The sequence below is a fragment of the Saccopteryx leptura genome, chromosome 2, assembly GCF_036850995.1.
Source record: "Saccopteryx leptura isolate mSacLep1 chromosome 2, mSacLep1_pri_phased_curated, whole genome shotgun sequence".
In the NCBI taxonomy this organism is placed as follows: Eukaryota; Metazoa; Chordata; class Mammalia; order Chiroptera; family Emballonuridae; genus Saccopteryx; species Saccopteryx leptura.
Window position 1 is genome coordinate 368,375,463 of NC_089504.1, and position 25,168 is coordinate 368,400,630.

General features: G+C 37.6%; 1 protein-coding gene across 1 annotated transcript; it reads right to left on the reverse strand.

Annotated features, from left to right (window-relative positions):
* Window positions 1–468: 468 nt before the first annotated feature.
* ACRV1 (acrosomal vesicle protein 1) lies at window positions 469–6,537 on the reverse strand. Its single transcript, XM_066367882.1, has 4 exons — window positions 6,387–6,537; window positions 3,773–4,273; window positions 2,507–2,626; window positions 469–593 (listed from the first exon to the last, which is right to left on the reverse strand). Exons 1-4 carry the CDS (start codon window positions 6,535–6,537, stop codon window positions 469–471), a joined length of 897 nt encoding a protein of 298 aa, XP_066223979.1.
* Window positions 6,538–25,168: the final 18,631 nt, after the last annotated feature.

Consider the following 25,168-nt stretch of genomic DNA (forward strand, 5'->3'; position numbering starts at 1 on the left):
GGGGGAGTCTGAGAAGGACTCTCTCTGTTTAAGCTTATAAAGAGTTAACCATATTTTGCATTCCTCTTCTGGGAGATACCTTCATTCTGACAAATATGGAATGGTTTAAAAATGCATCTATTTCCATGTGTGTAGTGCAGAACACTTAACTTAGGCTGACTCTGCAACAGACTGACAGGGAAAGAAGTCTGTCAGGAGTCGATATTTTTTAAGCATGTGGAATTTATTGAAAAAGCAAAGAATGTTGGAAGATGGGTTTGAGGAACAGGAAAAACAGAAGATAGACAGGTATGGGTAAATGGCCTGGCTAGGAGAGGAATGATGTTTGAGCATCCTGCCTGACACTCAGGCAGAGGCACATGTGATTAGTTGTTGAGTGGAAAAGAAACTAAATATAAATTGAGCCCAGTAGTTGATGGATTTTTTTCTGCCTAAGTCAGAGCCAGAAGCAAGGAAATGCACAGGTTTCTACACTTTGTTGCAGAAAGATTGATTCTGGCAGCATATAATATGCATCCTGGTTCCGTGGGAGAAGAGGCTCATAGATGGGCACATGGTTTCGCACCCCTGAATCATGAATTGAAGTTTTCCACCTGGAAGAAGCAGAGAAAGACTAGTGAGCAGAATGCCTCCTTCTCCAATGTTAGCCATCACCCCATGGTCCCCAGTGTCTTCATGTAGGCATGAGTGAGACCTCCTTTTACAACTGCCTCTTCTAGGCCCTTCCCTCCATCAGTTGACCACTTCCTCTATTGAGGGACCAGACAAACTCCAAGAGAAGTCAGACAATGTGGTTTATGAGATGGAAGTAACTAAGATCCCTTATTTGTGGGATAAGAAGTAAAGAGATGTGGGAATATATTCAGGCAAATCTGGCAACCTATGGGCACAGACTGGTAGGCAATTGTTTATTTATTCAATATGTACTAAATGTCTATCATGTACTGGATATGTACAGTGTGTTCGTAAAGTCATGGTGCACTCTTGACCAGTCACAGGAAAGAAACAAAAGACGATAGAAATGTGAAATCTGCACCAAATAAAAGGAAAACCCTCCCAGTTTCTGTAGGATGATGTGGCAGCATGTGCGCATGCACACATGATGACGTAACACCGTGTATACAGCAGAGCAGCCCACGGCCATGCCAGTTGAGATGTGGACGGTACAGAGGAAAGTTCAGTGTGTTCTGTGGCTCGCTAAATTTGAATCCGTGACCAAAGTGCAACATGAATGTCGGTGCATTTATAACGAAGCGCCACCACATAGGAATAACATTACTTGGTGGGATAAGCAGTTGAAGGAAACCGGCAGTTGGTGGAGAAACCCCATTCTGGTAGGCCATCAGTCAGTGATGAGTCTGTAGAGGCTATACGGGATAGTTACCTAAGGAGTCCTAAAAAATCTGTGCATGAGCCCACATCAAACTGCACTGAATAGGTATGAAACTGGGAGAGTTTTCCTTTTATTTGGTGCAGATTTCACATTTTTATCGTCTTTTGTTGCTTTCCTGTGACCTGTCAAAAGTGCACCATGACTTTACGGACACACTGTACTAAGTGCTAGGAATATATAGTCATAAACAGGATACACACAGCCAAGGGACAACTCATATTTCTTTAATAAGAAGAGACAGCCAGTATTCTGGCCTCCTAGACAGGGTCTCTATTTCTCCATCAGTAGTTAAAATTTTACTCTTAATTCTTTTTATTTTTTATTTTTTTAGTCTTTTCTTTTTTAGAAAGTATTTTTAAACTTTTTTTAGACTTTATTTATTCATTTTTAGAGAGAAAGGAGAGAGAGAGAAGGGAGGAGGAGCAAGAAGCATCAACTCCTACATATGCCTTCACCAGGCAAGCCCAGGATTTTGAACTGGTGACCTCAGCATTCCAGGCCAACACTCTATTTATGTGCCACCACAGGTCAAGCTACTCTTAATTCTTGAAAGGATAAAGGTTTTCTGAATCTTCAAATTTCTTTTGTATTTTCTTTTTTTGTTTTTTAGCAAGAGAGACAGAGAGAGGGACGGATAAGAACAGACAGGAAGGGAGAGAGATGAGAAGCACCAATTCTTCATTGCAGCACCTTAGTTGTTCATTGATTGCTTTCTCAGATGTATATTGATTGGGGGGGGGGTACAGCTGAGCCAGTGACCCCTTGCTTAAGCCAGCAACCTTTGACTGAAGCAAATGACCATTGGGCTCAAGCCAGCGACCATGGGGTCATGTCTATGATTCCACACTCAAGCCAGTAACCCTGTGCTCAAGCTGGATGAGCCCATGTTCAAGCTGGCGACCTCAGGGTTTCAAACCTGGGTACTCTGTATCCCAGGCCAGTGCTCTATCCACGGTGCCACTGTCTGGTCAGGCTGAATCTCCAAGTTTCTGAACCACAAGTTCATCCCTCCTTAGGTCTCTGTCCCTCCCGCCCCCCACAACTATTCCCCATAAGTACTCAGGTTGGTTGATATGTTCTCTGCAAAGGTTGCCTCATGAAATCCCCATGTACCTTCAAAGATCTTCTTTAACATGCACTTCTGGGACTTCTCAGCAGAGCAGACTCCTTCTCCTCGAAGACATTGTCCTTGATCATTCATATAAGAGCATGTGTGGCAATTTATCACTGCGTCTGAAATTTTAAGATAAGCCTGGTGAAATTCTCTATGGACCAGGTATGTAGCATTGAGTTACACATCTAGGGAGGGATGATGGACAACAAGGAGCCTGGATACAACACACTCAATTTCTTGGTTCTTGTTGGGGATCTGAGGTCCCTGTGTCTGATATGGCATATTTTCTCTTCTGTACCAAAGGAAATTCTTTCATTATTTCTGCTTCATCTATGATATTCATTGCTAATGAATCTCAAATATATCTCTCTAATACTGACTTTTACTCCACATCCCCACTGACTTCCTGAATGTTTATAATAGGAAACTCTTTTGCCATGTCTAACTCAATAGGAACAAAGAACTTACTACTTGACTGACTCCATTTTGTATTCTCTACCATACTGTCACAAAGGGCATTCTATTTGAAAGGCTTTCATATTGCCTCTTTTACTATCTCCACTGCCACTTCCCCAGTTAAGGAAGCATAAGAAATGGAAAGAATAGGGCTTTGGAGTCAGACCTAAGTTTGAATCCAAGGTTTGCTATTTTCTAGCCATATGATGTTAGTCTCACTTCTCTCATCCAAAAATTTGGGATGCTACTGCTTACGCAATGGGGTTAAATATGAAGTGCTTAGGTATGGTAATAACTTGAGGCATCAAACATTGGATATAGTTTTCCTTCCTTAAAAAACCCCTTTTTAGTAAGAGCCAAAGAATTGTCATTGTCCTGGGAACTTACTTCTAGATCTAACAAAGTGTCTTCATGCTTTACTTTTCATGTTCAAACAAATAAAAAGCAAAGAGCCACCAGCTCCAGAGCTATAGAGCTCTTTATAGAGTTTGCAAAGCATTCTAACATAGTTTGTTAAGAGAGGATTTAGCATGAAGCTCCTGAAAATTAAGTCTTCCAGAAGAACTGTTGGCATTTGTTTTCCTAATGTCTTGTGTAAATTGAAGCTGGAAGGACTACTGGCATTCTTGTATTTGTGTTATTTTTCTTAAAAGAAGGCCTTCCAAATTGTGCACCTGTGAAGAGAGGCTTTGGGATTGCTGTTTGTGAACTATACTTTCTTCTACACTCTTTCTTTAAAATGGGTTTTTAATGTGTTGCCTACTTCCCACCTGAAGTCAAGGACTGGCACCCATCCAAATGTGGCTCACCTGGAGTTGTGCTTGGTGTTGGAATGCTTGAAATCTGTTCATCCAATGACTTTTCACCTGACGCTTGTTCAACTGAAAACTTTTCATCTGAAGCCTGTTCAGGCTGTTTATCCAAAAGCTGTTCACCTGCAGGCTGTTTATCCAAAGGCTGTTCACCTGAAGGCTGTTCACCGGAAGGCTGTTCACCTAAAGGCTGTTCACTCAAAAGCTGTTCACCCAAAGGCTGTTCACTGGAAGTGTGTTCACCTGCAGCATACTCACTTATAGCAGCCGGCTCACTTGTAGCGGTGGCTTCACTTGAACCGGGTTCACCTGTAGCGTGCTCACCGAAGGCGCGCTGAACTAAAGCGAGCTCACCTGAAGCTTGCTCACTTAAAGCATTCTTGCCTGAAGAAGGCTCGTATAAAGCCTCACTGTCTGAAGGGTTTGCAAATGAAAAGTACTGACCTGAAGCTGGATGATCCATAGAGCCAGGAGGCCTGTCAGACTGAGCTGATGCTCCTGGGATGGAGAAAGAACAGAAAAGAGATGGTGAAGTTAGAGAAAGAATTTTCCAGGGTATACAGACTAATTTTCTATGGAGTAAGGCTAATCCTGTGGGATTTTTAGGTTTCCTGTGTGCCTATTATCAGGCAACTGAAGATATTACAGATGTTGGAGGAATCTAATTACCTAAGAGACCATGAAGAACAGAGGTGTTAATGAAACACACAGAGACCATCCCTGGGATAAGAGGAAAGAAATTTTAAGATTCACAATATTAAAGAAAAAGAGATTCACAATATTAAGAAATGCCCAGGGAAGAGGGGCACTCACTTGTACACCAAAACCACCTGAAGGGAAATTAATGTGCCTCCCTAACAAAGCAGCATCTGAAATCAGTGCATGTAATCAGAAGCCAACCACCAGCCCTTCCTCCAGGTCCTCTGTGGGTGAAAAGCAAGAATAATAGAGATATAAGAGGGAGAAAGCAAGTTGTTTCAGTAACTAATACTAGCTGATATTGAGGGTGGAAGATTTTAACCTTCAGAAAGGATAAATTTTAAACTAGAAATGATAAATACCTAATGAACACAAAAATTATCAGGAGGAATTAAGACACCTTTATTCGGCAATTTCAAATTCTTTCTTGCACTCAATACCCAATCCATGTGGGTTGGAGACTCAAAGCAAAGTTGCAATCAATTTTAAGATAAAAATTTACTTATATATCTCTGAATTGAGATTTTTTTATGACATAACATCTACATCCACTTCATGGAGTTGTCATGAGTAGTCAATAAGAAAAAATTGTGAAATGCCTAGTCCATCCCTTAAATGCTCAATTATCTTTAGTTTTCTCTCCTCCCCACCTTACACAGGAAATTATAAAACTCTTAGCTGGTCATTTTCTTCTGGCTATTACTCCATTTATCAATGACTATAGACAGGTATTCCTTAATTATGACTTTCATTTTATTGAATGTAGCACAAAATAGAATTTGAGTATTACTCTTTGATTCAACTGAGTAACCTAGAGGAGGAGAGAAAATGACAATGACTGAGTTATTAATCCTAGCCAAAAGCTGAGAGGAATTACAAGATCTTTGAGACTGAGTAAGACTAAGGCCCCAAAGTACTCTAGTTCTGTAAGAGTTATAATATATATATTCATTCTGGGTGATTTTCATTCCTTAAAATCAATGACTCTCAAGATCAAGATCAGAATATCAATCAGAATATGTGGATAAAGGAAGAGAGGTAAGATTTAGTAACGCTTTGGGAGGTTTTTATTTTTAAAAAGTTCTTACAGAATTATCTGCTTGATTGATTCTTCAGTAGTTAACACAAGTTTTAATAAAGAGATATGTCTGCTGTAGAAAGGAAACTTGAAAAAGTACACTAATTTCTTAGTCATTCTCATAGTTTATGAATCACTGCTTTACCATGTGGTAGACATATACTACTGTCTGGTAGCTAGATATCTACATTCTGAGTCAACCTTTGAAAATCTAAGAAAACCAAAAACAAAATGAGAATTGATGTTACAGGAAACACTTTGTCATTTAACCAACAGCTCAGAGTTCATGGCCTCTCTCTTCTCCTGTAGGAAGAAGAAGGGAACACAACCCACTATGAAAGGGGGTTCCAAAGGAGGAAATACAGACAACTGAAAACCATGAAAGAGAGGCGTGTAGATTTCAGGCTCACAGCTCTGCTGTGTTCTGAGATGGCTTTCTGGACACATTACATTCCCCTCTCCTTGTGTCTTTCCTTGCCCACATTAATTACACTAAGATCTCTTATACTCAGTTCATTGGAATAAACCTTCATTGGATTTCCACAGAACCCCAGACCTATCTTCTCATTTCAGAGAGCGTCAGGTATAAGTATTGAGTGGCTGAAAGAAGAAGGAACAGGACTGTGCCAAGCCAGTGGGGTCCCCTGATGGTAAAGCCATAAGTAGATGGAATCAACTGGTTCAGAAGTGCTCAGAGTTTAACTTGTTTAGCTATTCTTAAGTCTGAGTCAGATTGATTTGGGTAACTAAGATATTGGTCTTTCTTTATCAAAGGCTGAAACACCTTAAAGAGGCCTCTTTCATATCTACCTAGAGCTGAGGGTAGGGACTCACCTATGGCATATCCAAGCAGATAAAGACTCATTAGTAAGAAAAACTTCATCTTGATTTTGGGAAAAAGAGGACCCTGGTGTGGGGCACCCAAGAGCTGTGAAGAAAAGCTGTGACTAGAAGCTCCCAATGCTGAGTCACTACTTCTGGACATTCTAGAACCTCAGACTCAACCTGTGTTTGCTAACAATGGCTTGTGCTCTGAGGTTCTGAGGTTGTCCTTCCAACGAACCATGTCAAACCATGCCAGTGCAGGCTGTGTGTTTGCCACGAACAACGAAGTGTGTTCAGGCTCTCTGCCTTTTTCTTTTAATCTTTTGACCAAAATAACATACTTTCTGTAATAAATTTTAAAACCTATATACTCTCTTATTAAAGTATTCTTTACAGTGAGGTGTGACTGGCTGGTTATTTTCTGTTTGGCTCTTTAAATTAGCCATTTTCTGGCCTTTTACCCCTGAAGGCTGACCTCTACTGACTTGATTACCTGAGGGCTGGTGGGTTTGGATTCAGAATGGGTTTAGCCAATGGCAGATTGGAGGGGGGAGGAGCGGAATAGACACACATGCCCAGAGGGAGAATGGAAAAGGGAGTGAAGGGAAAAGGGAAGGAGGGAGGGAGGCAGACAAAAAAGTATAAGAGGAAGGGGGGGAGAGGAGAGAGAGAGAGATTGAGATTGAAGTACTTGCTGTTCCTATTCCTGCCACAGTCTGACTGGTTGTGTGTCTCCCTGATGAAGCTTCTGTTGGGTGTCCTCTGCTCCATGGCTCTAGCTCTCAACCAGGCTATGGCAACACGTTCTTCTTCCCTGACCCCTTAGGCCTATTGATGGTTTCTTGCTATGATAAAATGTGGATGCCCTAATTTTCTTTCTCTTTCCTTTTTTTCCTTCCCTTCCCTTCCTTTCCCTTCCCTTCCCTTCCCTTCCCTTCCCTTCCCTTCTCTTTCTCTTCTTTTCTTTCTTTCTTTCTTTCTTTCTTTCTTTCTTTCTTTCTTTCTTTCTTTCTTTCTTTCTTTCTTTCTTTCTTTCTTTCTCTCTTTCTCTTCTTTCTCTCTCTCTCTTTTCTTTTTTTTTCTTTCTTTTCCTTAACTCTGCCCACTTCTGTAAATAGTCTTTTCTAAATGTCTATATTAACCATGGTTTTGATGGGAAATAGTCAGCAAACTTCAAATGGGTAACTGAGGAGAATTTACGTGCTATGGGCACAGAAAACTATTTCAACAAGGAATAGTTGAAAAGCTGTGCCTTGAGCTGTGCCTTCTTTCCAGCGGGTTGCCATGCTGAAGGCATGGATACAGTGAGGCACCCACCAGGTATAAAGCTGGAAATTTTGGGGGGTTGGGTAGCAGAGAGCCCCTAGCTTTCATGTACTTCTTTCCTGCCTGCCTCTCTGGGACCACTGTGTTACATGTACCACTGAATGCTGGATCTAGAGTAGATGTTATTCTATATATTAGACTCTAAGATCCTTGAAAGTGGAATCCCTCTCTGTCTTAGTCACTGTTGTGTTCCCAGTACCTAACAGTATGTTTCCTTCATAATAGGTATATAATAAAATTTTCCTGAATGAAGAAATGAATTCATTGCCCTTTTTGGGCATCTCTCTGCCTCTTGGATGAAAATCTATAGAGAGCGCCTAGAGTGAGCTGGCTGAAGATTTTGGGGTTAGTTGGTGAAAGCAGGAACACCAGAGGTCAAAAGCTGTAGAGAAGGCTTACCCTACTTGACTTGAGTTGAAGGACAAAACTAGGATTTCAAGGTCAGAGGCTAGGCTCATTCAGAGTAGAGAAAAACACAGGAAAGCCTGCTACCAATAGTTCTTTTCTTTCATGTGGAGTAAGTTTGGAGAAACAGCTATGGCGTCACATAGAGTGAGACTTTTGTTGCTAGAAGCAGAAAAGTTAATGGAAAGGAACAGGTGCTGTCATCTATACCAGTGGTTTTCAACCTTTTTCTCCACAGCCTCTCCAACACTTATATTATTACCTGTCTTGTTGATAATAGCCAATCTAACAGGTGCGAGGTGGTATCTCATTGTAGTTTTGATTTGCATTTCTCAAATAGCTAATGAAGATGAGCATCTTTTCATATATTTGTTGGCCATTTGTATGTCTTCTTAGGAGAAGAGTCTGTTCAGGTACTATCCCCATTTTTTAATTGGATTGTTTGCTTATTTGTTGCTGAGCTTTGTGAGTTCTTTGTATATTTTGGATATTAACCCCTTACCAGAGCTGTTGTTTGCAAATATCCTCTCCTATTTATTTGGCTGCCTATTTGTTTTGCTATCTATTTCTTTTGTTGTACAGAAGCTTTTTAGTTTAATATAGTCCCATTCATTTGTTTTTGCCTTTACTTCCCTTGCCTTTGGGGTCAAATTCAGAAATTGTTCTCTACAGCCAAGGTTTATGAGGTTAGTACCTATGTTTTCTTGTATGTAATTTGTAGTTTCAGATCTTATATTTAGGTCTTTGATCAATTTTGAATTAATTTTTGTGCATGGGGACAAACTGTAGACAAGTTTCATTCTTTTGCATGTGGCTTTCCAATTTTCCCAGCACCATTTATTGAAGAAGCATTGTTTTCTCCATTGTGTGTTTTTGATGTCTTTGTTGAAGACAATTTCTCCATATATATATGTGGTTTTATTTCTGGGCTCTTGATTCTGTTCCATTGGTCTGTATGTCTGTTTTTCTGCCAATACCATGATGTTTTGATTATCGTGGCTCGGTAGTATAATTTGAGGTCAGGTAGTGTGATACCTCCGGCTTCATTCTTTTTCCTCAGGATTGCTTTGGCTATTGAGGTTTTTTTGTTTTGTTTTGTTTTGTTTTGTATATTTTTGAAGCTGGAAACCGGGAGAGACAGTCAGACAGACTCCTGCATGTGCCCAACTGGGATCCACCCGGCACGCCCACCAGGGGGCGACGCTCTGCCCACCAGGGGGCGATGCTCTGCCCCTCTGGGGGGTCGCTCTGTTGCGACCAGAGCCTCTCTAGTGCCTGGGGCAGAGGCCAAGGAGCCATCCCCAGCGCCCGGGCCATCTTTGCTCCAATGGAGCCCCGCTGTGGGAGGGGAAGAGAGAGACAGAGAGGAAGGAGAGGGGGAGGGGTGGAGAAGCAAATGGGCGCTTCTCCTGTGTGCCCTGGCCGGGAATTGAACCCGGGACTTCTGCACGCCAGGCCAACGCTCTACCACTGAGCCAATCGGCCAGGGCCACTATTGAGGGTTTTTATGGTTCCATACATATCTGGTCATTTTTTGTTCTATTTCTTTAAAAAATGATATTGGAATTTTGATGGGGAATGCATCAAATTTGTATATTGCTTTGGGTAATAAAGCCATTTTAACTATGTTGATTCTTCCAATCCATGAGCATGGAATATTTTTCCATTTCATTGTGTCTTTTTTCAATTCCTTTCAATAATGTTTTATAGTTTTTATATATAAGTCCTTCACATCCTTTGTTAAGTTTATTCCTAGGTATTTAAATTTTTTTGTTGCGATTGTAAAGGTAATTGTTTTTTTGAGTTCATTTTCCAAAGTTTCATTGTTGTCATACAGAAAAGCAATAAATAGACTTGATTTTGTATCCTGCAACTTTACTGTATTGGCTTATTGTTCTTAACAATTTTTTGGTGGAGTCTTTGGGCCTTTCTATATACAGGATCATGTCATCTTCAAAAAGTGATACATTTACTTCTTCATTCCTGGTATGGATACCTTTTATTTCTTTCTCTTGCCTGATTGCTTTGGCTAGAACTTCCAAAACTACGTTGAATAAGAGTGGAGAGAGGAGGCAGCCTTGTCATGTTCCTGATTTTAGAGAAAAAGCCTTAATTTTTTCACCATTTGGTATGATATTAGCTGATGCTTTGTCATATATGGCCTTTATTATGTTGAAGTATTTTCCTTCTATTTCAATTTTATTGAGTGTCTTAAGCATAAAGGGATGTTATATCTTATCAGATGCTTTTTGTGCATCTATTGATAGGTTCATATGTTTTTGTTCTTTCTTTTGTTGATGTGGTATATTACATTGATCTGTTTCCATATGTCAAACCATCCTTGTGCTCCTGGAATGAATCCCACTTGATCATGATATATTATATTTTTAATGTGTTATTGTATTAGATTTGCTGGTATTTTGTTTAGAATTTTTGCAGCTGTAGTCATTCAAGATATTGGCCTATAGTTTCCTTTTTCTTTTTGTGTTGTCCTTGCCAAGTTTTGGTATGAGGGTTATATTAGCCTCATAAAAATGTGTTAGGGCATATTGCTTCTTCTATTTTTTGGAAGATTTTGAGAAGGATAGGTAGTAAATCTTTGAATGTTTGGTAGAATTTACTGTGGTAGCCACCTTGTCTTGGACTTTTGTTCTTTGGGAGGTTTATGACAGTTGTTTCTATTTCCTCCCTGCTTATAGGTCTATTTAGGTTTTCTACTTCTTCATAACTCAGTCTTGGAAGATTGTATAGTTCTAGGAATTTATCCATTTCCTCTAGGTTGTTGAATATGGTGGCATATAATCTTTTTTTCATGATATTCTACTATGATCTTTTGTATATCTTTGATGTCTGTGATAATTTCTTTTTTATTTCAGATTTTTTTATATGAGTTCTTTTTTCTTTTTTCCTTAGTGAGTCTAGTCAGTGGTTTGTCAATTTTATTAATCTTTTCAAAGAACCAGCTCTTTGTTGTATTAATTGTTTCTATAGTTATTTTGTTTTCTATTTCATTTAGTTCTGCTCTAATTTTTACTATTTCCTTTCTTCTGCTGACTTTGGGTTGCCTTTATTCTTCTTTTTCAGGTTCCTTAAGATGTGATGTTAGGTTGTTTATTTGAGAACTCTGTTCTCTCTTGGTATAGACCTGTAATGATCTAAACTTCCCTCTTATTACTGCTTCTGCTGCATCACCAAAATTTTATGTCATACTGTCATATTCATTCATCTGCATATATCTTTTGATCTATGCTTTTATTTCTTCTTTGATCCAGTCAGTTTTTAGAATTATGATGTTTAATTTCCTCAGTGTTGTGGGTTTCTTTACTTCCTTTTTCAGTTGAATTCTATATTTAAAGCATTATGGTCAGAAGATATGCTTGGTATAATTTTAATCTTCCTGAATTTGTTGATGTTAGTTTTGTGGCCCAACATATGGTCTATCCTTGAGAATGTCCATGCACACTGGAGAAGAATGTATAATCTGACATTTGGGAATAAAATGTCCTATGAATGTCTATTATGTTCATTTGGTCCAGTGTGTCATTTAAGGCCAATATTTCTTTATTGGTTTTCTGTTTGGTTGATCTACCTAAAGCTGTCACTGTGTGTTGAAATCTCCAAGTACGATTGTGTTTTTATCTGCTTCTATTTTTAGATCAGTTAGTAGATGTCATATATTTTGGGGCTCCCTTTTTGGTGCATATATATATATTAGGAAGTGTTATGACTTCTTGATACAATGTCCCCTTTATCATTATGAAATGTCCATCTTTGTCTCTGGTTACCTTTGTTGTCTCGAAGTCAGAGTTGTGAGATACGAGTATGGCTACACCTGCTTTCCTTTGGATATTATTTGCTTGGAGAATCATTTTCTAACCTTTCATTTTGAGTCTACTTTTGTCCTTGCAGCTTAGATGAGTCTCTTGGAGGAAGCATGTAGTTGAGTTTTGCCTTTTGATTCAATCTGCTACTCTGTGATTCTTTATCGGTGCATTCATTCCATTTAAATTTAGGGTAATTATTGAGACCTGAGGATTTTCTATAGCCATTTTATGTCTTGTTTTCTAGTAGCTCTGCATTTTATTTGGTTCTTCTCTTTTGTGTTTCTGTCAGTTGTTTTTGTTTGGTGTCATTTCATCCTTCTTTCCCCTCTTCTACTTTTTTTCCTTTTTTTTTTTTTTTTTACAGGGACAGAGAGAAAGTCAGAGATAGGGACAGACAGACATGAACAGAGAGAGATGAGAAGCATCAATCATCAGTTTTTTGTTGCAATACCTTAGTTCATTGATTGCTTTCTCATATGTGCCTTGGCCATGGGCCTTCAGCAGACCAAGTAACCCCTTGCTCGAGCCAGCGACCTTGGGTCCAAGCTGGTGTCCAAGCTGGTGAGCTTTTTTTTTTTTTCTCAAGCCAGATGAGCCCGTGCTCAAGCTGGTGACCTCAGGGTCTCAAACCTGGGTCCTCCACATCCCAGTTCGATGCTCTATCCACTGAGCCACCTGGTCAGGCTCCCCTCTTCTATTTTTTAAGCTGTGTATTTCAGTAGTAGCTTTTATTGTGGATGGTTACTATAAGGTTATTAAGAGAAAAATGTTCATATGTACAAGAGTCCTTTGTCTCATGAGTGCTTCTGCACTCCACCCTTCTTAGCTACTGCAGATCTTTATCCTCTCCCCTTTTATGTTATTGTTGTCACAGATTATCCTTATTTTTATTGTGACTTTGTTGGAGCTTTTACTTGTAGTTTTGATTTGTTTTGTTCTTTGTCTCTTGTCAAATAAGCCCCTTGAGTATTTACTGCAGTGAAGGTTTTCTGGTTATAAATTACCTTAATTTCTGTATATCTGTAAAAGTTTTTATTTCTCCTTCATATTTGAAGGTTAACTTTGATGGATATAGCATTCTTGGCTGATAATTCCTCTCTTTCAGTACTTTGAATATTTGAGTCTACTCTCTTCTGGCTTGTAGAGTTTCTGCTGAGATGTCTGATGATAATCTAATGGGCTTTCCTTTATATGTTATGTTCTTCTGTTCTGTATCTGCCTTGAGGATTCTTTCTTTGTCACTGATTTTTGACAATTTTATTACAGTGTGCCTTGGAGTAGGTATGTTCAGGTTGAGGAAACTCAGCATTCTGTTTTATTCTTGGATCCAATGCTCTAACTCTTTCTATAGGCTTGGGAAATTCTCATCAATTATTTGTTTGAATAGGCTCTCTATTCCTTTCTCCTTCTCTTCTTCTGATATACCCATTATTCTTATTTTGCTCTTTCTGATCGAGTCAGACAGTTCTTATAGAGCTTTCTTATTTTAAAAAATATTTTTGAGTCTCTCTTCTTCCCTCTGCATCATCCCTAGTTGCCTGTATTCATTGTCACTGGTTCTCTTTTCTATCTGGCCTGTTCTATTAGCTAAACTGTCTGGTCATTTTTAAATTCATGTAATGAGTTCTTTATTTCTGTTTTTAGTGTCAATCTCCTTGGTGAGATATTTGTTGTGCTTTCTGAGCTGATTAAGTTGTCTATTAGTATTTTCTTGTGTCTCATTGAGTATTTTCAGAACTTCAATTTTGAATTGTCTATCGATGAACTCCAAGGTTTCCATGTGATTGAGATTGCTTTCTGGAGATTTTTCATTCTCTTTCTGAACTGCATCTTTTTTGGGTAGTCATGGTTTTCTTCTTCTTTTTTTTTTTTTTTTTTTTTTTTTGCCTTGAGGGCTTTGAGAGAGGTGTTGTTAAGAAATCAAGAAAAGAACAAAAAATAATGATAAAAATAAATTAAAAATAAAATTAAAAATTAAAAAGAAAAAAATCACAAAATAAAAAAATAACAATAAACAAATAGGATGAAACAACACATAAAGTAAAGAACAACAAAAATTAGAAGAAAAAAATTTCTGAGAGGTTTTCCAATCTTTTTCCAGTAGGTGGCACTGTATTACAAGTTTTAGTTCTGTAAAATCTCAGCCTGAACTCTGCTAAGAAGCTGCTGTTGCAAAGGTGGAGGTGGGACTGCACTTGCAATAATGGGTGGGACTTGTGAAGGCTTTATGACTTTAGCAATGGTGATCTCAGGCCTCTGGGTACTTTTCCCTGTGTCCTAACAAATCAAGGGACCAGACACAGAGCACCTTTGCTTTTCAGCTCTGTTTTGTGGGGTATGTTGATTCCATTCTCTACCCACAAAGAGAAAGAGTTATATCTGGGATGCTGGGGGACCGCACTTGGTATTTTTGTGTCTCTGAGTACAGGCTGTGGGCCAACCATGGGAACACTGGCAGTGACCCCATGCTCTGCCACTTTGGTTTAGTATCACACCAAATTCTCTCCCAATATCTCTGTTCCTCCTGGAAGAAGGAGACCCAGTCACTCTGGGCCTCTCCCCTCTCTGGTGCCCAACCATAAGTGCTTCTTATCTTCCATTCCCCTGTTTTTTCACCCTTATACCTTTAGTTAGTTTGGGTGCACAGAACTTTCAGGCACACTTGTGAGCCCAGCTGGGGTTCATTCACTGAGTTTTAGCTGTTCAATTTGTTGAAATTTCAAGGAGAGAGATCAAGAGTACCTCTCACGTCAAGATTACTCTGATGTTCGTTGGCATTAATATTTGTTACACATTTGGTAGGATTAATGGGCAGAGCTAGCTGGTTCTGGGCTTTTCTTCATTGGTGGTTTTTATTACTGATTCAATCTTCTTATTTGTTATCGGTCATCAGATTTTTTATTTTTCTTTCTGATTCAGTCTTGGTAAGTTGTATGTTTCTAAGAATTTACTCATTTCTTCTAGGTTATCCACTTTCTTGGCATATAATTGTTCATAGTGGTTTCTTATGATCTTTGTATTTCTACATTATCAATTATAATTTTCCCTCTTTTCTGATTTTATTTAGTGGACTCTTCCATTTTTTTTCTGTCTAGCTAAAAGTTTGTCAATTTTGTTTATCTCTGAAAAACTAGGTCTTAGTTTTGTTTATTTTTTTATTGTTTTCTTTTTTTGGTCCATATTTTATTTATTTTTACTCTGATCTTTATTACTTCCTTCTTTCTGCAAACTTTGAAATTAGTTTGTTCTCTTTCTAGTTCCTTAAGGCAGTGGTTCTCAAAGTGAGCACTGGTGTGCCCTAGAAGATTTCCAGGTGCACCCTATGGTATTCCAGAGAAATATATGCCTGTTGTGGATCAAAAAACCAACAGAGTTTTTGGAGCTTAGATTTTTTGGGGACAGAGGTATAGGGAATTGGCTGTAAGCTGACAGTCTGCCCAACTCCCCTCACCTCACTTGCCTGATTAGGTTGCAAAAGGCTGTTAAGCTGTGGTACTGGATTGCTTACATTAACCCCTCATGTTCCCTGGAAAGACTGGAGGCAAGTTCTTTTATCTTTTGGTGTAAACTTAAGATGATATATATGGTGGGGATTTTCTACACTCAACACAATTAAGAGTAAAAAGAAAGGAATTCTTCAATGTATTGACAAGGAAATGAGAGTTTGCCTTTCAACTATATGCCCAAACATTGAAGAAATCGCTAGGACACATAAGACTCATGTTTCTCATAAACACAAGAATGAAAAAACATCACATTTGCACCAGGACCTGCCGAATTTACTAACTCTTACAAAGAATGTATCTATATGTATAAAAAGATAACTTTTTTGTCTTTTTAAATTTTTTAACCCCTCTTTTTTATGAGTTCTAAAAAGCATAACTCAAAAAAAGTAACATAAAAATGTTTTTTAATGTCAGAATAAATTTAATTTTGTCATATTTATTTCATTTAATTACCATAAAAGCACACTTGGACTTTATATTTTTTATTTAATATTTGACTTAATTAGCATAACATGGTTCTCAGAAATTTGTATTTAATGTGCCTACAATTATCTGTAAGATTTTAAATGTGCCCCGTCTTCAAAAAGTTTGAGAACCACTGCCTTAAGGTATATGGTAGGGTTTTTATTTGAGATTTCTACATTTTCTTAATATATGCATTATTGTTATTATTTTAAATAATATTTAATGTATTATTGCTATAAACTTTTCTCAGAACTACTTTCAGCATCCTGTAAGATCTGCTATATTGTTTCCATTTTCATTTGTTTTAGGATTTTTTATATTTCAATTTTGATTTCTTCTTTGATCCATTTGCTGATAAGGAGTTTGTTGTTTGATTGCCACATATTTGTAAATTTCCAGCTTTTCACTTTTTGATTTCTAGTTTAATACCATTGTGATCAGAAATATATACTGGGTGTTACTTCAGTCTTTTAAAATTTGCTAAAGCTTGTTTTGTGTCCTATCATATGGTCCATCCTGAGAAATGTTCTATTTTACTTCTGTTGGATGAAACGTTCTATAAATACTATGTGTTAGGCCCATTTGGTCTAACGTATGTTGTAAATTCATTATTTCGTTATTGATTTTCTGTCTGGTTAAAATACCTGTTTCTGAATGTGAGTATTGAGGTCCCCTATTATTATTGTATTGTATTTTCATTTATAATCTGCTATTATTTATTTAGTGTATTTAGATGCTCTGATATTGGGTGCATATATATTTACAATTGTTATATCTTCTTGATAAATTGACCCCTTGATTATTATATAATATGTCTTTTGTTATTGTGTTTAGCCTAAAGTTCATTTTGTCTAATATAAGTATAGCTACCCCTGCTGTCTTCAGTTTTCACTTGCTTAGAATATCTTTTTATATCTCTTCTCTTTGAACCTATGTGTGTTCTTAAAGCTGAAGTGTGTCTCAGGTAGTGTATATTTGGATCTTGTTTTTTATCCACCCAGCCACTCTGTGCCTTTTGGTGAATTCAATCATTTACATTTAGAGTCATTATCAATATGTGAGTATCTACTAAGTCACCTTGTTAACTTTGTTATGGATTATCTTGTATTTCTATTGTTTCCTTCCCCTCTGTTTCTGCCGACTTTTGTAAACTGGTGATTTTCTGTAGTATTTGCTCTGTTCTTCTATCTCTATCTTCAGTAAGTCTGCTCCAGGTTTTTTCTTTGGGGTTACCATGAGGCTTACACAGGATATCTCATAAATAAACAGTCCTTTTTTTTTACAGAGACAGAGAGAGTCAGAGAGAGGGATAGATAGGGACAGACCAGAACAGAGAGAGATGAGAAGCATCAATCATCAGTTTTTTATTGCGACATCTTAGTTGTTTATTGCTTTCTTATATGTGCTTTGACCGTGGGGCTACAGCAGACCGAGTAACCCCTTGCTCAAGCCAGCGACCTTGGGTCCAAGCTGGTGAGCCTTTGCTCAAACCAGATAAGACTGCGCTCAAGCTGGAGACCTCGGGGTCTCGAACCTGGGTCCTCCGCATCCCAGTCCGACGCTCTATCCACTGCACCACCGTCTGGTCAGGCAATAAGCAGTCCCTTTAAAGCTGATAGTAACTTAACTTCAATTGCATATGAAAGTTCCTTTTACTTCCTTCTTTTAAGCTTGATGTTATATTTACCTCTTTTTATATTATGCATTTATTAACATATTATTGTATTTATAATTATTTTTAATACTCTTTTCTTTTGAACTTTATACTACAGGTCCATGGTTAACACACCATCCTATCATAGAGTTGTCATTTTCTAGGTCTGACTGTATGTTACCTTTACCAGTATTATATACTTTTGCATGTTTTCATGTTGCTTATTAGCATCCTTTCATTTCAGCTTCTTTCATCATTACTTGCAATGCAGGGGTCTAGTGTAATGAATTCCTAGCTTTTGTTTGTCTAGGAATGTATTTGTTTTCCTTCTACAGTTACAGAAAAACCTTGCAGACAGATACCTTTTCTCTTGGAACACTTTGAATATGTCATTCTACTCTGTCCTGGCCTGTAGGATTTCTGCTTAGAAGTCTGCTGAAAGCCTAATGGGGGTTCCTTTGTAGGTTATAATTTTTTCCCCTAACTGCTTTTAAAATTCTTTCTTTATCCTTGATTTTTTTTTATAGTTTCATTACAATATATCTTGAGGAAAACATTTTTACATTGAGATACAAAGTGATCCAATAGTTTCATGGGTTTTTAAAATAAAATTTATTGGGATGACATTGATTAATAGGATCATATAGGTTTCAAGTATACATTTCTATGATACATGATCTGTAATGCCCAATTCTCTCCCCAGTTTTGGAAAATTCTCAGCTATTATTTTTTAAAATAAATTATCTGCTTTCTTTTATCTTTTTCCTAGTAGCTCAATTATTCTAATATTTATTCTTTTGAGGGACTCACAAAATCACACAGTCTTTCTATGCTCTTTTTCATTTTTTTTTGTTCACCTCTAACTGGTTAATTCAAAATTTCTATTCTCTAACATATTTATTCTGTCTGCTCATTGTCCCTGTCCTGTAGGTGCTCTCTACCGCATTGTTTGTTCATTAGTTCTTCAGCTCCAGAATTTGTTTCATTTTTTAATGATTTTGATCTCTTTGATAAAAATCTCATTTTTATCATGTATTCTTTTTGACATTTTATTGAATTTTCTTGAACATTGAGTTTTCTCAAAACAGCATTTTAAAATTATTCTTTATCAGCTGGATTACAAAATTCTGTATCTTAGAGCTTAGTTATTGGAGAATTATTACTTTTTACTGTCATAGAAAGTGTCTTTGGTTTTTCACGTTTCTTGTGGTTTTGCATTGCTGCTTTGACATTTAAATTTTTGCTAGTTAAATTCAGATGTTGTATTCTGTTGGTGGTGTTGTTATAAGGGTTTTCTCTTACTTTGTATTGGTATACACCACGTTTCTTGATATCTCGGGGAAGAATTCTTTTTTAATTGAATTTATTGGGGTGACGCTGGTTAAGATAATTATACAATTTTCAAGTTTGGGGCAGAATTCTTCAAGTTTTTTTATCTTTGGTTCTTGCAATTTACCGGGCTGGTTATGGGAAACCTCTGTTTGTTTCCAGAAGGTGGCGCTGGAGTTCAAGTTTGTGGTTTCTCTCTTGCCCACAGACCAAGCTTGTTTTCTGAGTGCTTCCGGTCAACCAGCGCTATCTCCTAGGCTGCACACAGAAACAGGCACAAAGAGCTGACTACAGAAGGGGGTTGATACATGTGGGTTTAGCATTTGGGTTTCCCGACCCAGTAGGGAAATCCCTAAGTGTAGTACTTCTATAGAGCCTCAAGGGCAGACTTACCGCTGAGCACAATCCCTTTATTGCCCTTTAAAATTTCATCTGGCTCTTTCCCAATATCCTCCCTCCCGCCTGTTCCTGGGGTCCCGTCTCAGTATTCTGGATGGTGCTGCAAATAAAATGTGTTTCTCCAGCCACATGCCGCACAACTGGGGTAGCTAGGGACTCCCTCCCTCACGACTCCCTTTTCCTGTGGGAATGATTGCAGCCGCCGATGGGTCAACCACAGGAGGGTTTCTTTGGGGGAAGGGGAGGCAGCACTGGAAAAGTTTTTACTGCTGCCTCTGCTGTGACCAAAGTTGTGTGTAATTAATGAATTAATTCCTGCTATTTATTCATGCTTGGGTCTCCTTAGGCAAGGCCGGACTTCTGCAAATTCTCTCTTGTGCATGGGAATCTGTCCAGGACACCACTCCCCAGGTTTCCCCCTGACAAGTGCAAGCGGGGTCCGGTCCGGGCAGGTTTGCTGCTTGCTGCTCTGCAGGAGCGTCGTCCCTACCAAGGTCTGCCTATCACTGAATGCAGTGGTCAAGACCCCTCCTGGGCCTCTTGGCAAACAGTTAGCTCCCATACACCCACAGGCACTTTTTTTCATGGGTGGATGTTTAAATCTTTGTTTAAAAAGGGAGATAAAAATGAGGATCTTCTTCTGCTGCCTGCATGCTGATGTTGTTTTCTGTTTGATTTTCTTAATCATGTGCATGCCTCACTTATTTCATTTGTTTAAATCAGATTAATTGGTTAAAAAAATCCCACTAAAATTATATGCAGAAGATGTCTATTGTAATATTTCTTTTCTCAGTAAAAATTTGGAAACAATCTAAACGTCTACCAGCAAGGAAAATGTTAAATCAGGGGTCGGGAAACTTTTTGGCTAAGAGAGCCATGAACACCACATATTTTAAAATGTAATTCCATGAGAGCCATACAACGACCCCATATGTTACGCATTATCCAATAAAAATTTGGTGTTGTCCCGGAGGACAGCTGTGATTGGCTCCAGCCACCTGCAACCATGAACATGAGCAGTAGGAAATGAATGGATTGTAATACATGAGAATGTTTTATATTTTTAAAGTTATTTTTTTTTATTAAAGATTTGTCTGTGAGCCAGATGCAGCCATCAAAAGAGCCACATCTGGCTCGTGAGCCATAGGTTCCCGACCCCTGTGTTAAATCAATGTTGGCATGGCTAGTTAATGAAACATTAGACAATTTGTTTTTTCTTTTTTTGTTGTTGTTGTTGTTCTCTTTATAGAGACAGAAAGAGAGTCAGAGAGAGGAATAGATAGGGACAGACAGACAGGAATGGAGAGAGATGAGAAACATCAATCATCAGTTTTTCGTTGCAACACCTTAGTTGTTCATTGACTGCCTTCTCATATGTGCCTTGACCATGGATCTTCAGCAGACCAAGTAACCCCTTGCTTGAGCCAGTGACCTTGGGTCCAAGCTGGTGAGCCTTTGCTCAAACCAGATGAGCCCGCACTCAAGCTGGCGACCTCGGGGTCTCAAACCTGGGTCCTTCCACATTGCAGTCCGACGCTTTATCCACTGCGCCACCGCCTGGTCAGGCAGCATTAGGCAACTTTAAACAATGATTATTATTCTTTTAAAAAGCCCTGTAAATATGGTGTTTAAGTATTTTATACTTTTTTTCAGTAGAGAACAATTTATCAGTACTAATCGCTTTTCAATTAATTTACAGTCATATTTCTGAACTTTTTTTTACATTATACCAAAAGCTAAATTTATTAAAACAAAGAAATATTTTTTAAATAATGTAATTAATAGGTATTTTATTATTTGATAATACATTTATATTTATTTTATTGAATTTACTAGGATAACACTGATTAATAAATGATATAGGTTTCAGGTGTACAATCCTATAATGCATCATCGGTATATTGTATTGTGTTCACCACCCTAAGGCAGGTCTTTTTTCGTCACCATTTATTCCTCCTTTACCCTCTTCTGTCTCCCCCACCTTCTTTCCCACTTGTAATCACTACATTGTTGTCTGTGTCTATGAGGTTCTTTTTTTCCTTAATGCCCTCACGTTTTCCACCCAGCCCCCAAACCCCTTTTCCTCTGACAACCATTAGTCTGTTCTCATAATTATGAGTCTGTTCCTATTTTGTTTGTTAGTTTATTTTGTTCATTCTATTTCACATATAATTGAAATCATATGATACAAACCTTCTTTAAAAATTTATTTTCAATTATAGTTTACATTCAATATTGTTTTGTATTGGTTTCAAGTGTACAGCATAGTGGTTAGAGACAGTCATATACTCTACAAAATATTCTCCCTGATATTTCAAGTGCCCAACTGGCACCATACACAGTTAATACAATATTTTCTATATTTCTTATGCTGTATTCCTTACATCCCCGTGACTATTTTGTAACTGCCAATCTGTACTTCTCAGTCTCTTCACCTTTTACATTCATATAACCTTACCGCCTCTCCTCTGGCAACCATCAGTCTGTTCTTTATATCTATGAGTCTGTTTCTATCTCAGTGTTTCCCAACGTGGGGCCCACGCCCCACAGGGGGGCAATTCGATAGTTAAGGGGGGCAATTTGAAAATGGATTCGACACAACTTTAATTCTTTCGCCCCGGGCCATTTAAATGCAATGCTAGATATCGGTGCCAAATTTAACAAAAAATGCAATTCTTAAATAATTGCGGTAAATAATTATTAAGTATAATTTCGTTTGACGAGACCAAAATATCAACTGGGTGATTGGCGTCATAAAGTAAACTTCGTCCTGGGTTCACCGCGGAGCATGCCGTCTGCCACGTTTTAAAAAATCACTAAACAATGCAGTTATTCTCACCTAATTGGCCCATCGCAACTTCTGTAGTGTTTCACATCATTCAGTTGGTGTTAATTTGAAATAAGTGTCAGTCAAAACTGTTGTAAAAGCTCGTTGATTTAATAAATATACATATATATATTGTATAGATATAATTGGTAAGTATTTGATTTTATTTTTATCAATATTAAGCTCTTATTAAGTACTTCTTGCATCGGGGCTAGAAAGCACTAATATTTTATAAATATTATTGGGGCTATAATAGTGCATGCACGACAATTTTAATTTTAGAAGCATAACTTTCCAGAAAATTTTGTCAAGTGGAAAAATATAGATACCTTTTGATTTGAGGTGGTAGTGTAGTAAATGTGTTATATACATTTAAATAAATATGAATTTTTAGTATATGTTTACTCTATGTCACATTGAATATATTTTAACACATATTTTATTTTATTTTATTTTTTAAATGAATTTTTATTAATGGTAATGGGATGACATTAATAAATCAGGGTACATTATTCAAAGAAAACATGTCTAGGTTATTTTGTCATTAGATTATGTTGCATACCCCTCGCCCAAAGTCAGATTGTCCTTCACCATCCTCTATCTAGTTCTCTGTGCCCCTCCCCCTCCCCCTAACTCTCCCCCTGTCCTCCCTCCCCCCACCCCTGCTAACCACCACACTCTTGTCCATGTCTCTTAGTCTCATTTTTATGTTCCACCAATGTATGGAATCATGTAGTTCTTGTTTTTTTCTGATTTACTTATTTCACTCCTTATAATGTTATCAAGATCCCACCATTTTGCTGTAAATGATCTGATGTCATCATTTCTTATGGCTGAGTAGTATTCCATAGTGTATATGTGCCACATCTTCTTTATCCAGTCTTCTATTGAAGGGCTTTTTGGTTGTTTCCATGTCTTGGCCACTGTGAACAGTGCTGCAATGAACATGGGGCTACATGTGTCTTCACGTATCAATGTTTCTGAGGTTTTGGGGTATATACCCAGTAGAGGGATTGCTGGGTCATAAGGTAGTTCTATTTGCAGTTTTTTGAGGAACCACCATACTTTCCTCCATAATGGTTGTACTACTTTACAGTCCCACCAACAGTGAATGAGGGTTCCTTTTTCTCCACAGCCTCTCCAACATTTGCTATTACCCGTCTTGTTGATAATAGCTAATCTAACAGGGGTGAGGTGGTATCTCATTGTAGTTTTGATTTGCATTTCCCTAATAACTAATGAAGCTGAGCATCTTTTCATATATCTGTTGGCCATTTGTATCTCTTCCTGGGAGAAGTGTCTGTTCATGTCCTCTTCCCATTTTTTTATTGGATTGTTTGTTTGTTTGTTGTTGAGTTTTATGAGTTCTTTGTAAATTTTGGATATTAGGCCCTTATCTGAGCTGTTGTTTGAAAATATCATTTCTCATTTAGTTGGCTGTCTGTTTATTTTGATATCAGTTTCTCTTGCTGAGCAAAAACTTTTTATTCTGATGTAGTCCCATTCATTTATCTTTGCCTTCACTTCTCTTGCCATTGGAGTCAAGTTCATAAAATGTTCTTTAAAACCCAGGTCCATGAGTTTAGTACCTATGTCTTCTTCTATGTACTTTATTGTTTCAGGTCTTATATTTAGGTCTTTGATCCATTTTGAATTAATTTTAGTACACGGGGACAGGCTGTAGTCGAGTTTCATTCTTTTGCATGTGGCTTTCCAGTTTTCCCAACACCATTTGTTGAAGAGGCTTTCTTTTCTCCATTGTGTGTTGTTGGCCCGTTTATCAAAGATTATTTGACCATATATATGTGGTTTTATTTCTGGGCTTTCTATTCTGTTCCATTGGTCTGAGTGTCTATTTTTCTGCCAATACCATGCTGTTTTGATTATCGTGGCCCTATAATATAGTTTAAAGTCAGGTATTGTAATGCCCCCAGCTTCATTCTTTTTCCTTAGGATTGTTTTGGCTATTCGGGGTTTTTTATAGTTCCATATAAATCTGATGATTTTTTGTTCCATTTCTTTAAAAAATCTCATAGGGATTTTGATGGGAATTGCATTAAATTTGTATATTGCTTTGGGTAATATGGCCATTTTGATTATATTTATTCTTCCTATTCAAGAACAAGGAATATTTTTCCATCTCATTGTATCTTTTTTGATTTCCCTTAACAATGCTTTGTAATTTTCATTATATAGGTCCTTTACATTCTTTGTTATGTTTATTCCTAGGTATTTTATTTTTTTTGTTGCAATCATGAAGGGGATTATTTTTTTGAGTTCGTTTTCTAATATTTCATTGTTGGCATAGAGAAAGGCTATGGACTTCTGTATGTTAATTTTGTATCCTGCGACCTTACTGTATTGGTTTATTGTTTCTAATAATCTTTTTGTGGAGTCCTTCGGGTTTTCGATGTATAGGATCATATCATCAGCAAAAAGTGATACCTTTACTTCTTCTTTTCCGATATGGATGCCTTTTATTTCTTTGTCTTGTCTGATTGCTCTGGCCAGAACTTCTAGCACCACGTTAAATAAGAGTGGAGAGAGTGGACAACCCTGTCTTGTTCCTGATTTAAGGTAGAAAGTCCTCAGTTTTATGCCGTTTAAAATGATGTTGGCTGATGGTTTATCATATATGGCCTTTATCATGTTGAGATATTTTCCTTCTATACCCATTTTGTTGAGAGTCTTAAACATAAAATTGTGTTGTATTTTATCAAAAGCTTTTTCTGCATCTATTGATAAGATCATGTGGTTTTTGTTCTTTGTTTTGTTTATATGGTGTATTACGTTAACCGTTTTGCGTATGTTGAACCATCCTTGAGATTCTGGGATGAATCCCACTTGATCATGATGTATTATTTTTTTAATATGTTGTTGTATTCGGTTTGCCAGTATTTTGTTTAGAATTTTAGCATCTGTATTCATTAGAGATATTGGTCTGTAGTTTTCTTTCTTTGTGCCATCCTTGCCAGGTTTTGGTATGAGGGTTATGTTGGCCTCATAAAATGTGTTTGGAAGTATTGCTTCTTCTTCAATTTTTTGGAAGACTTTGA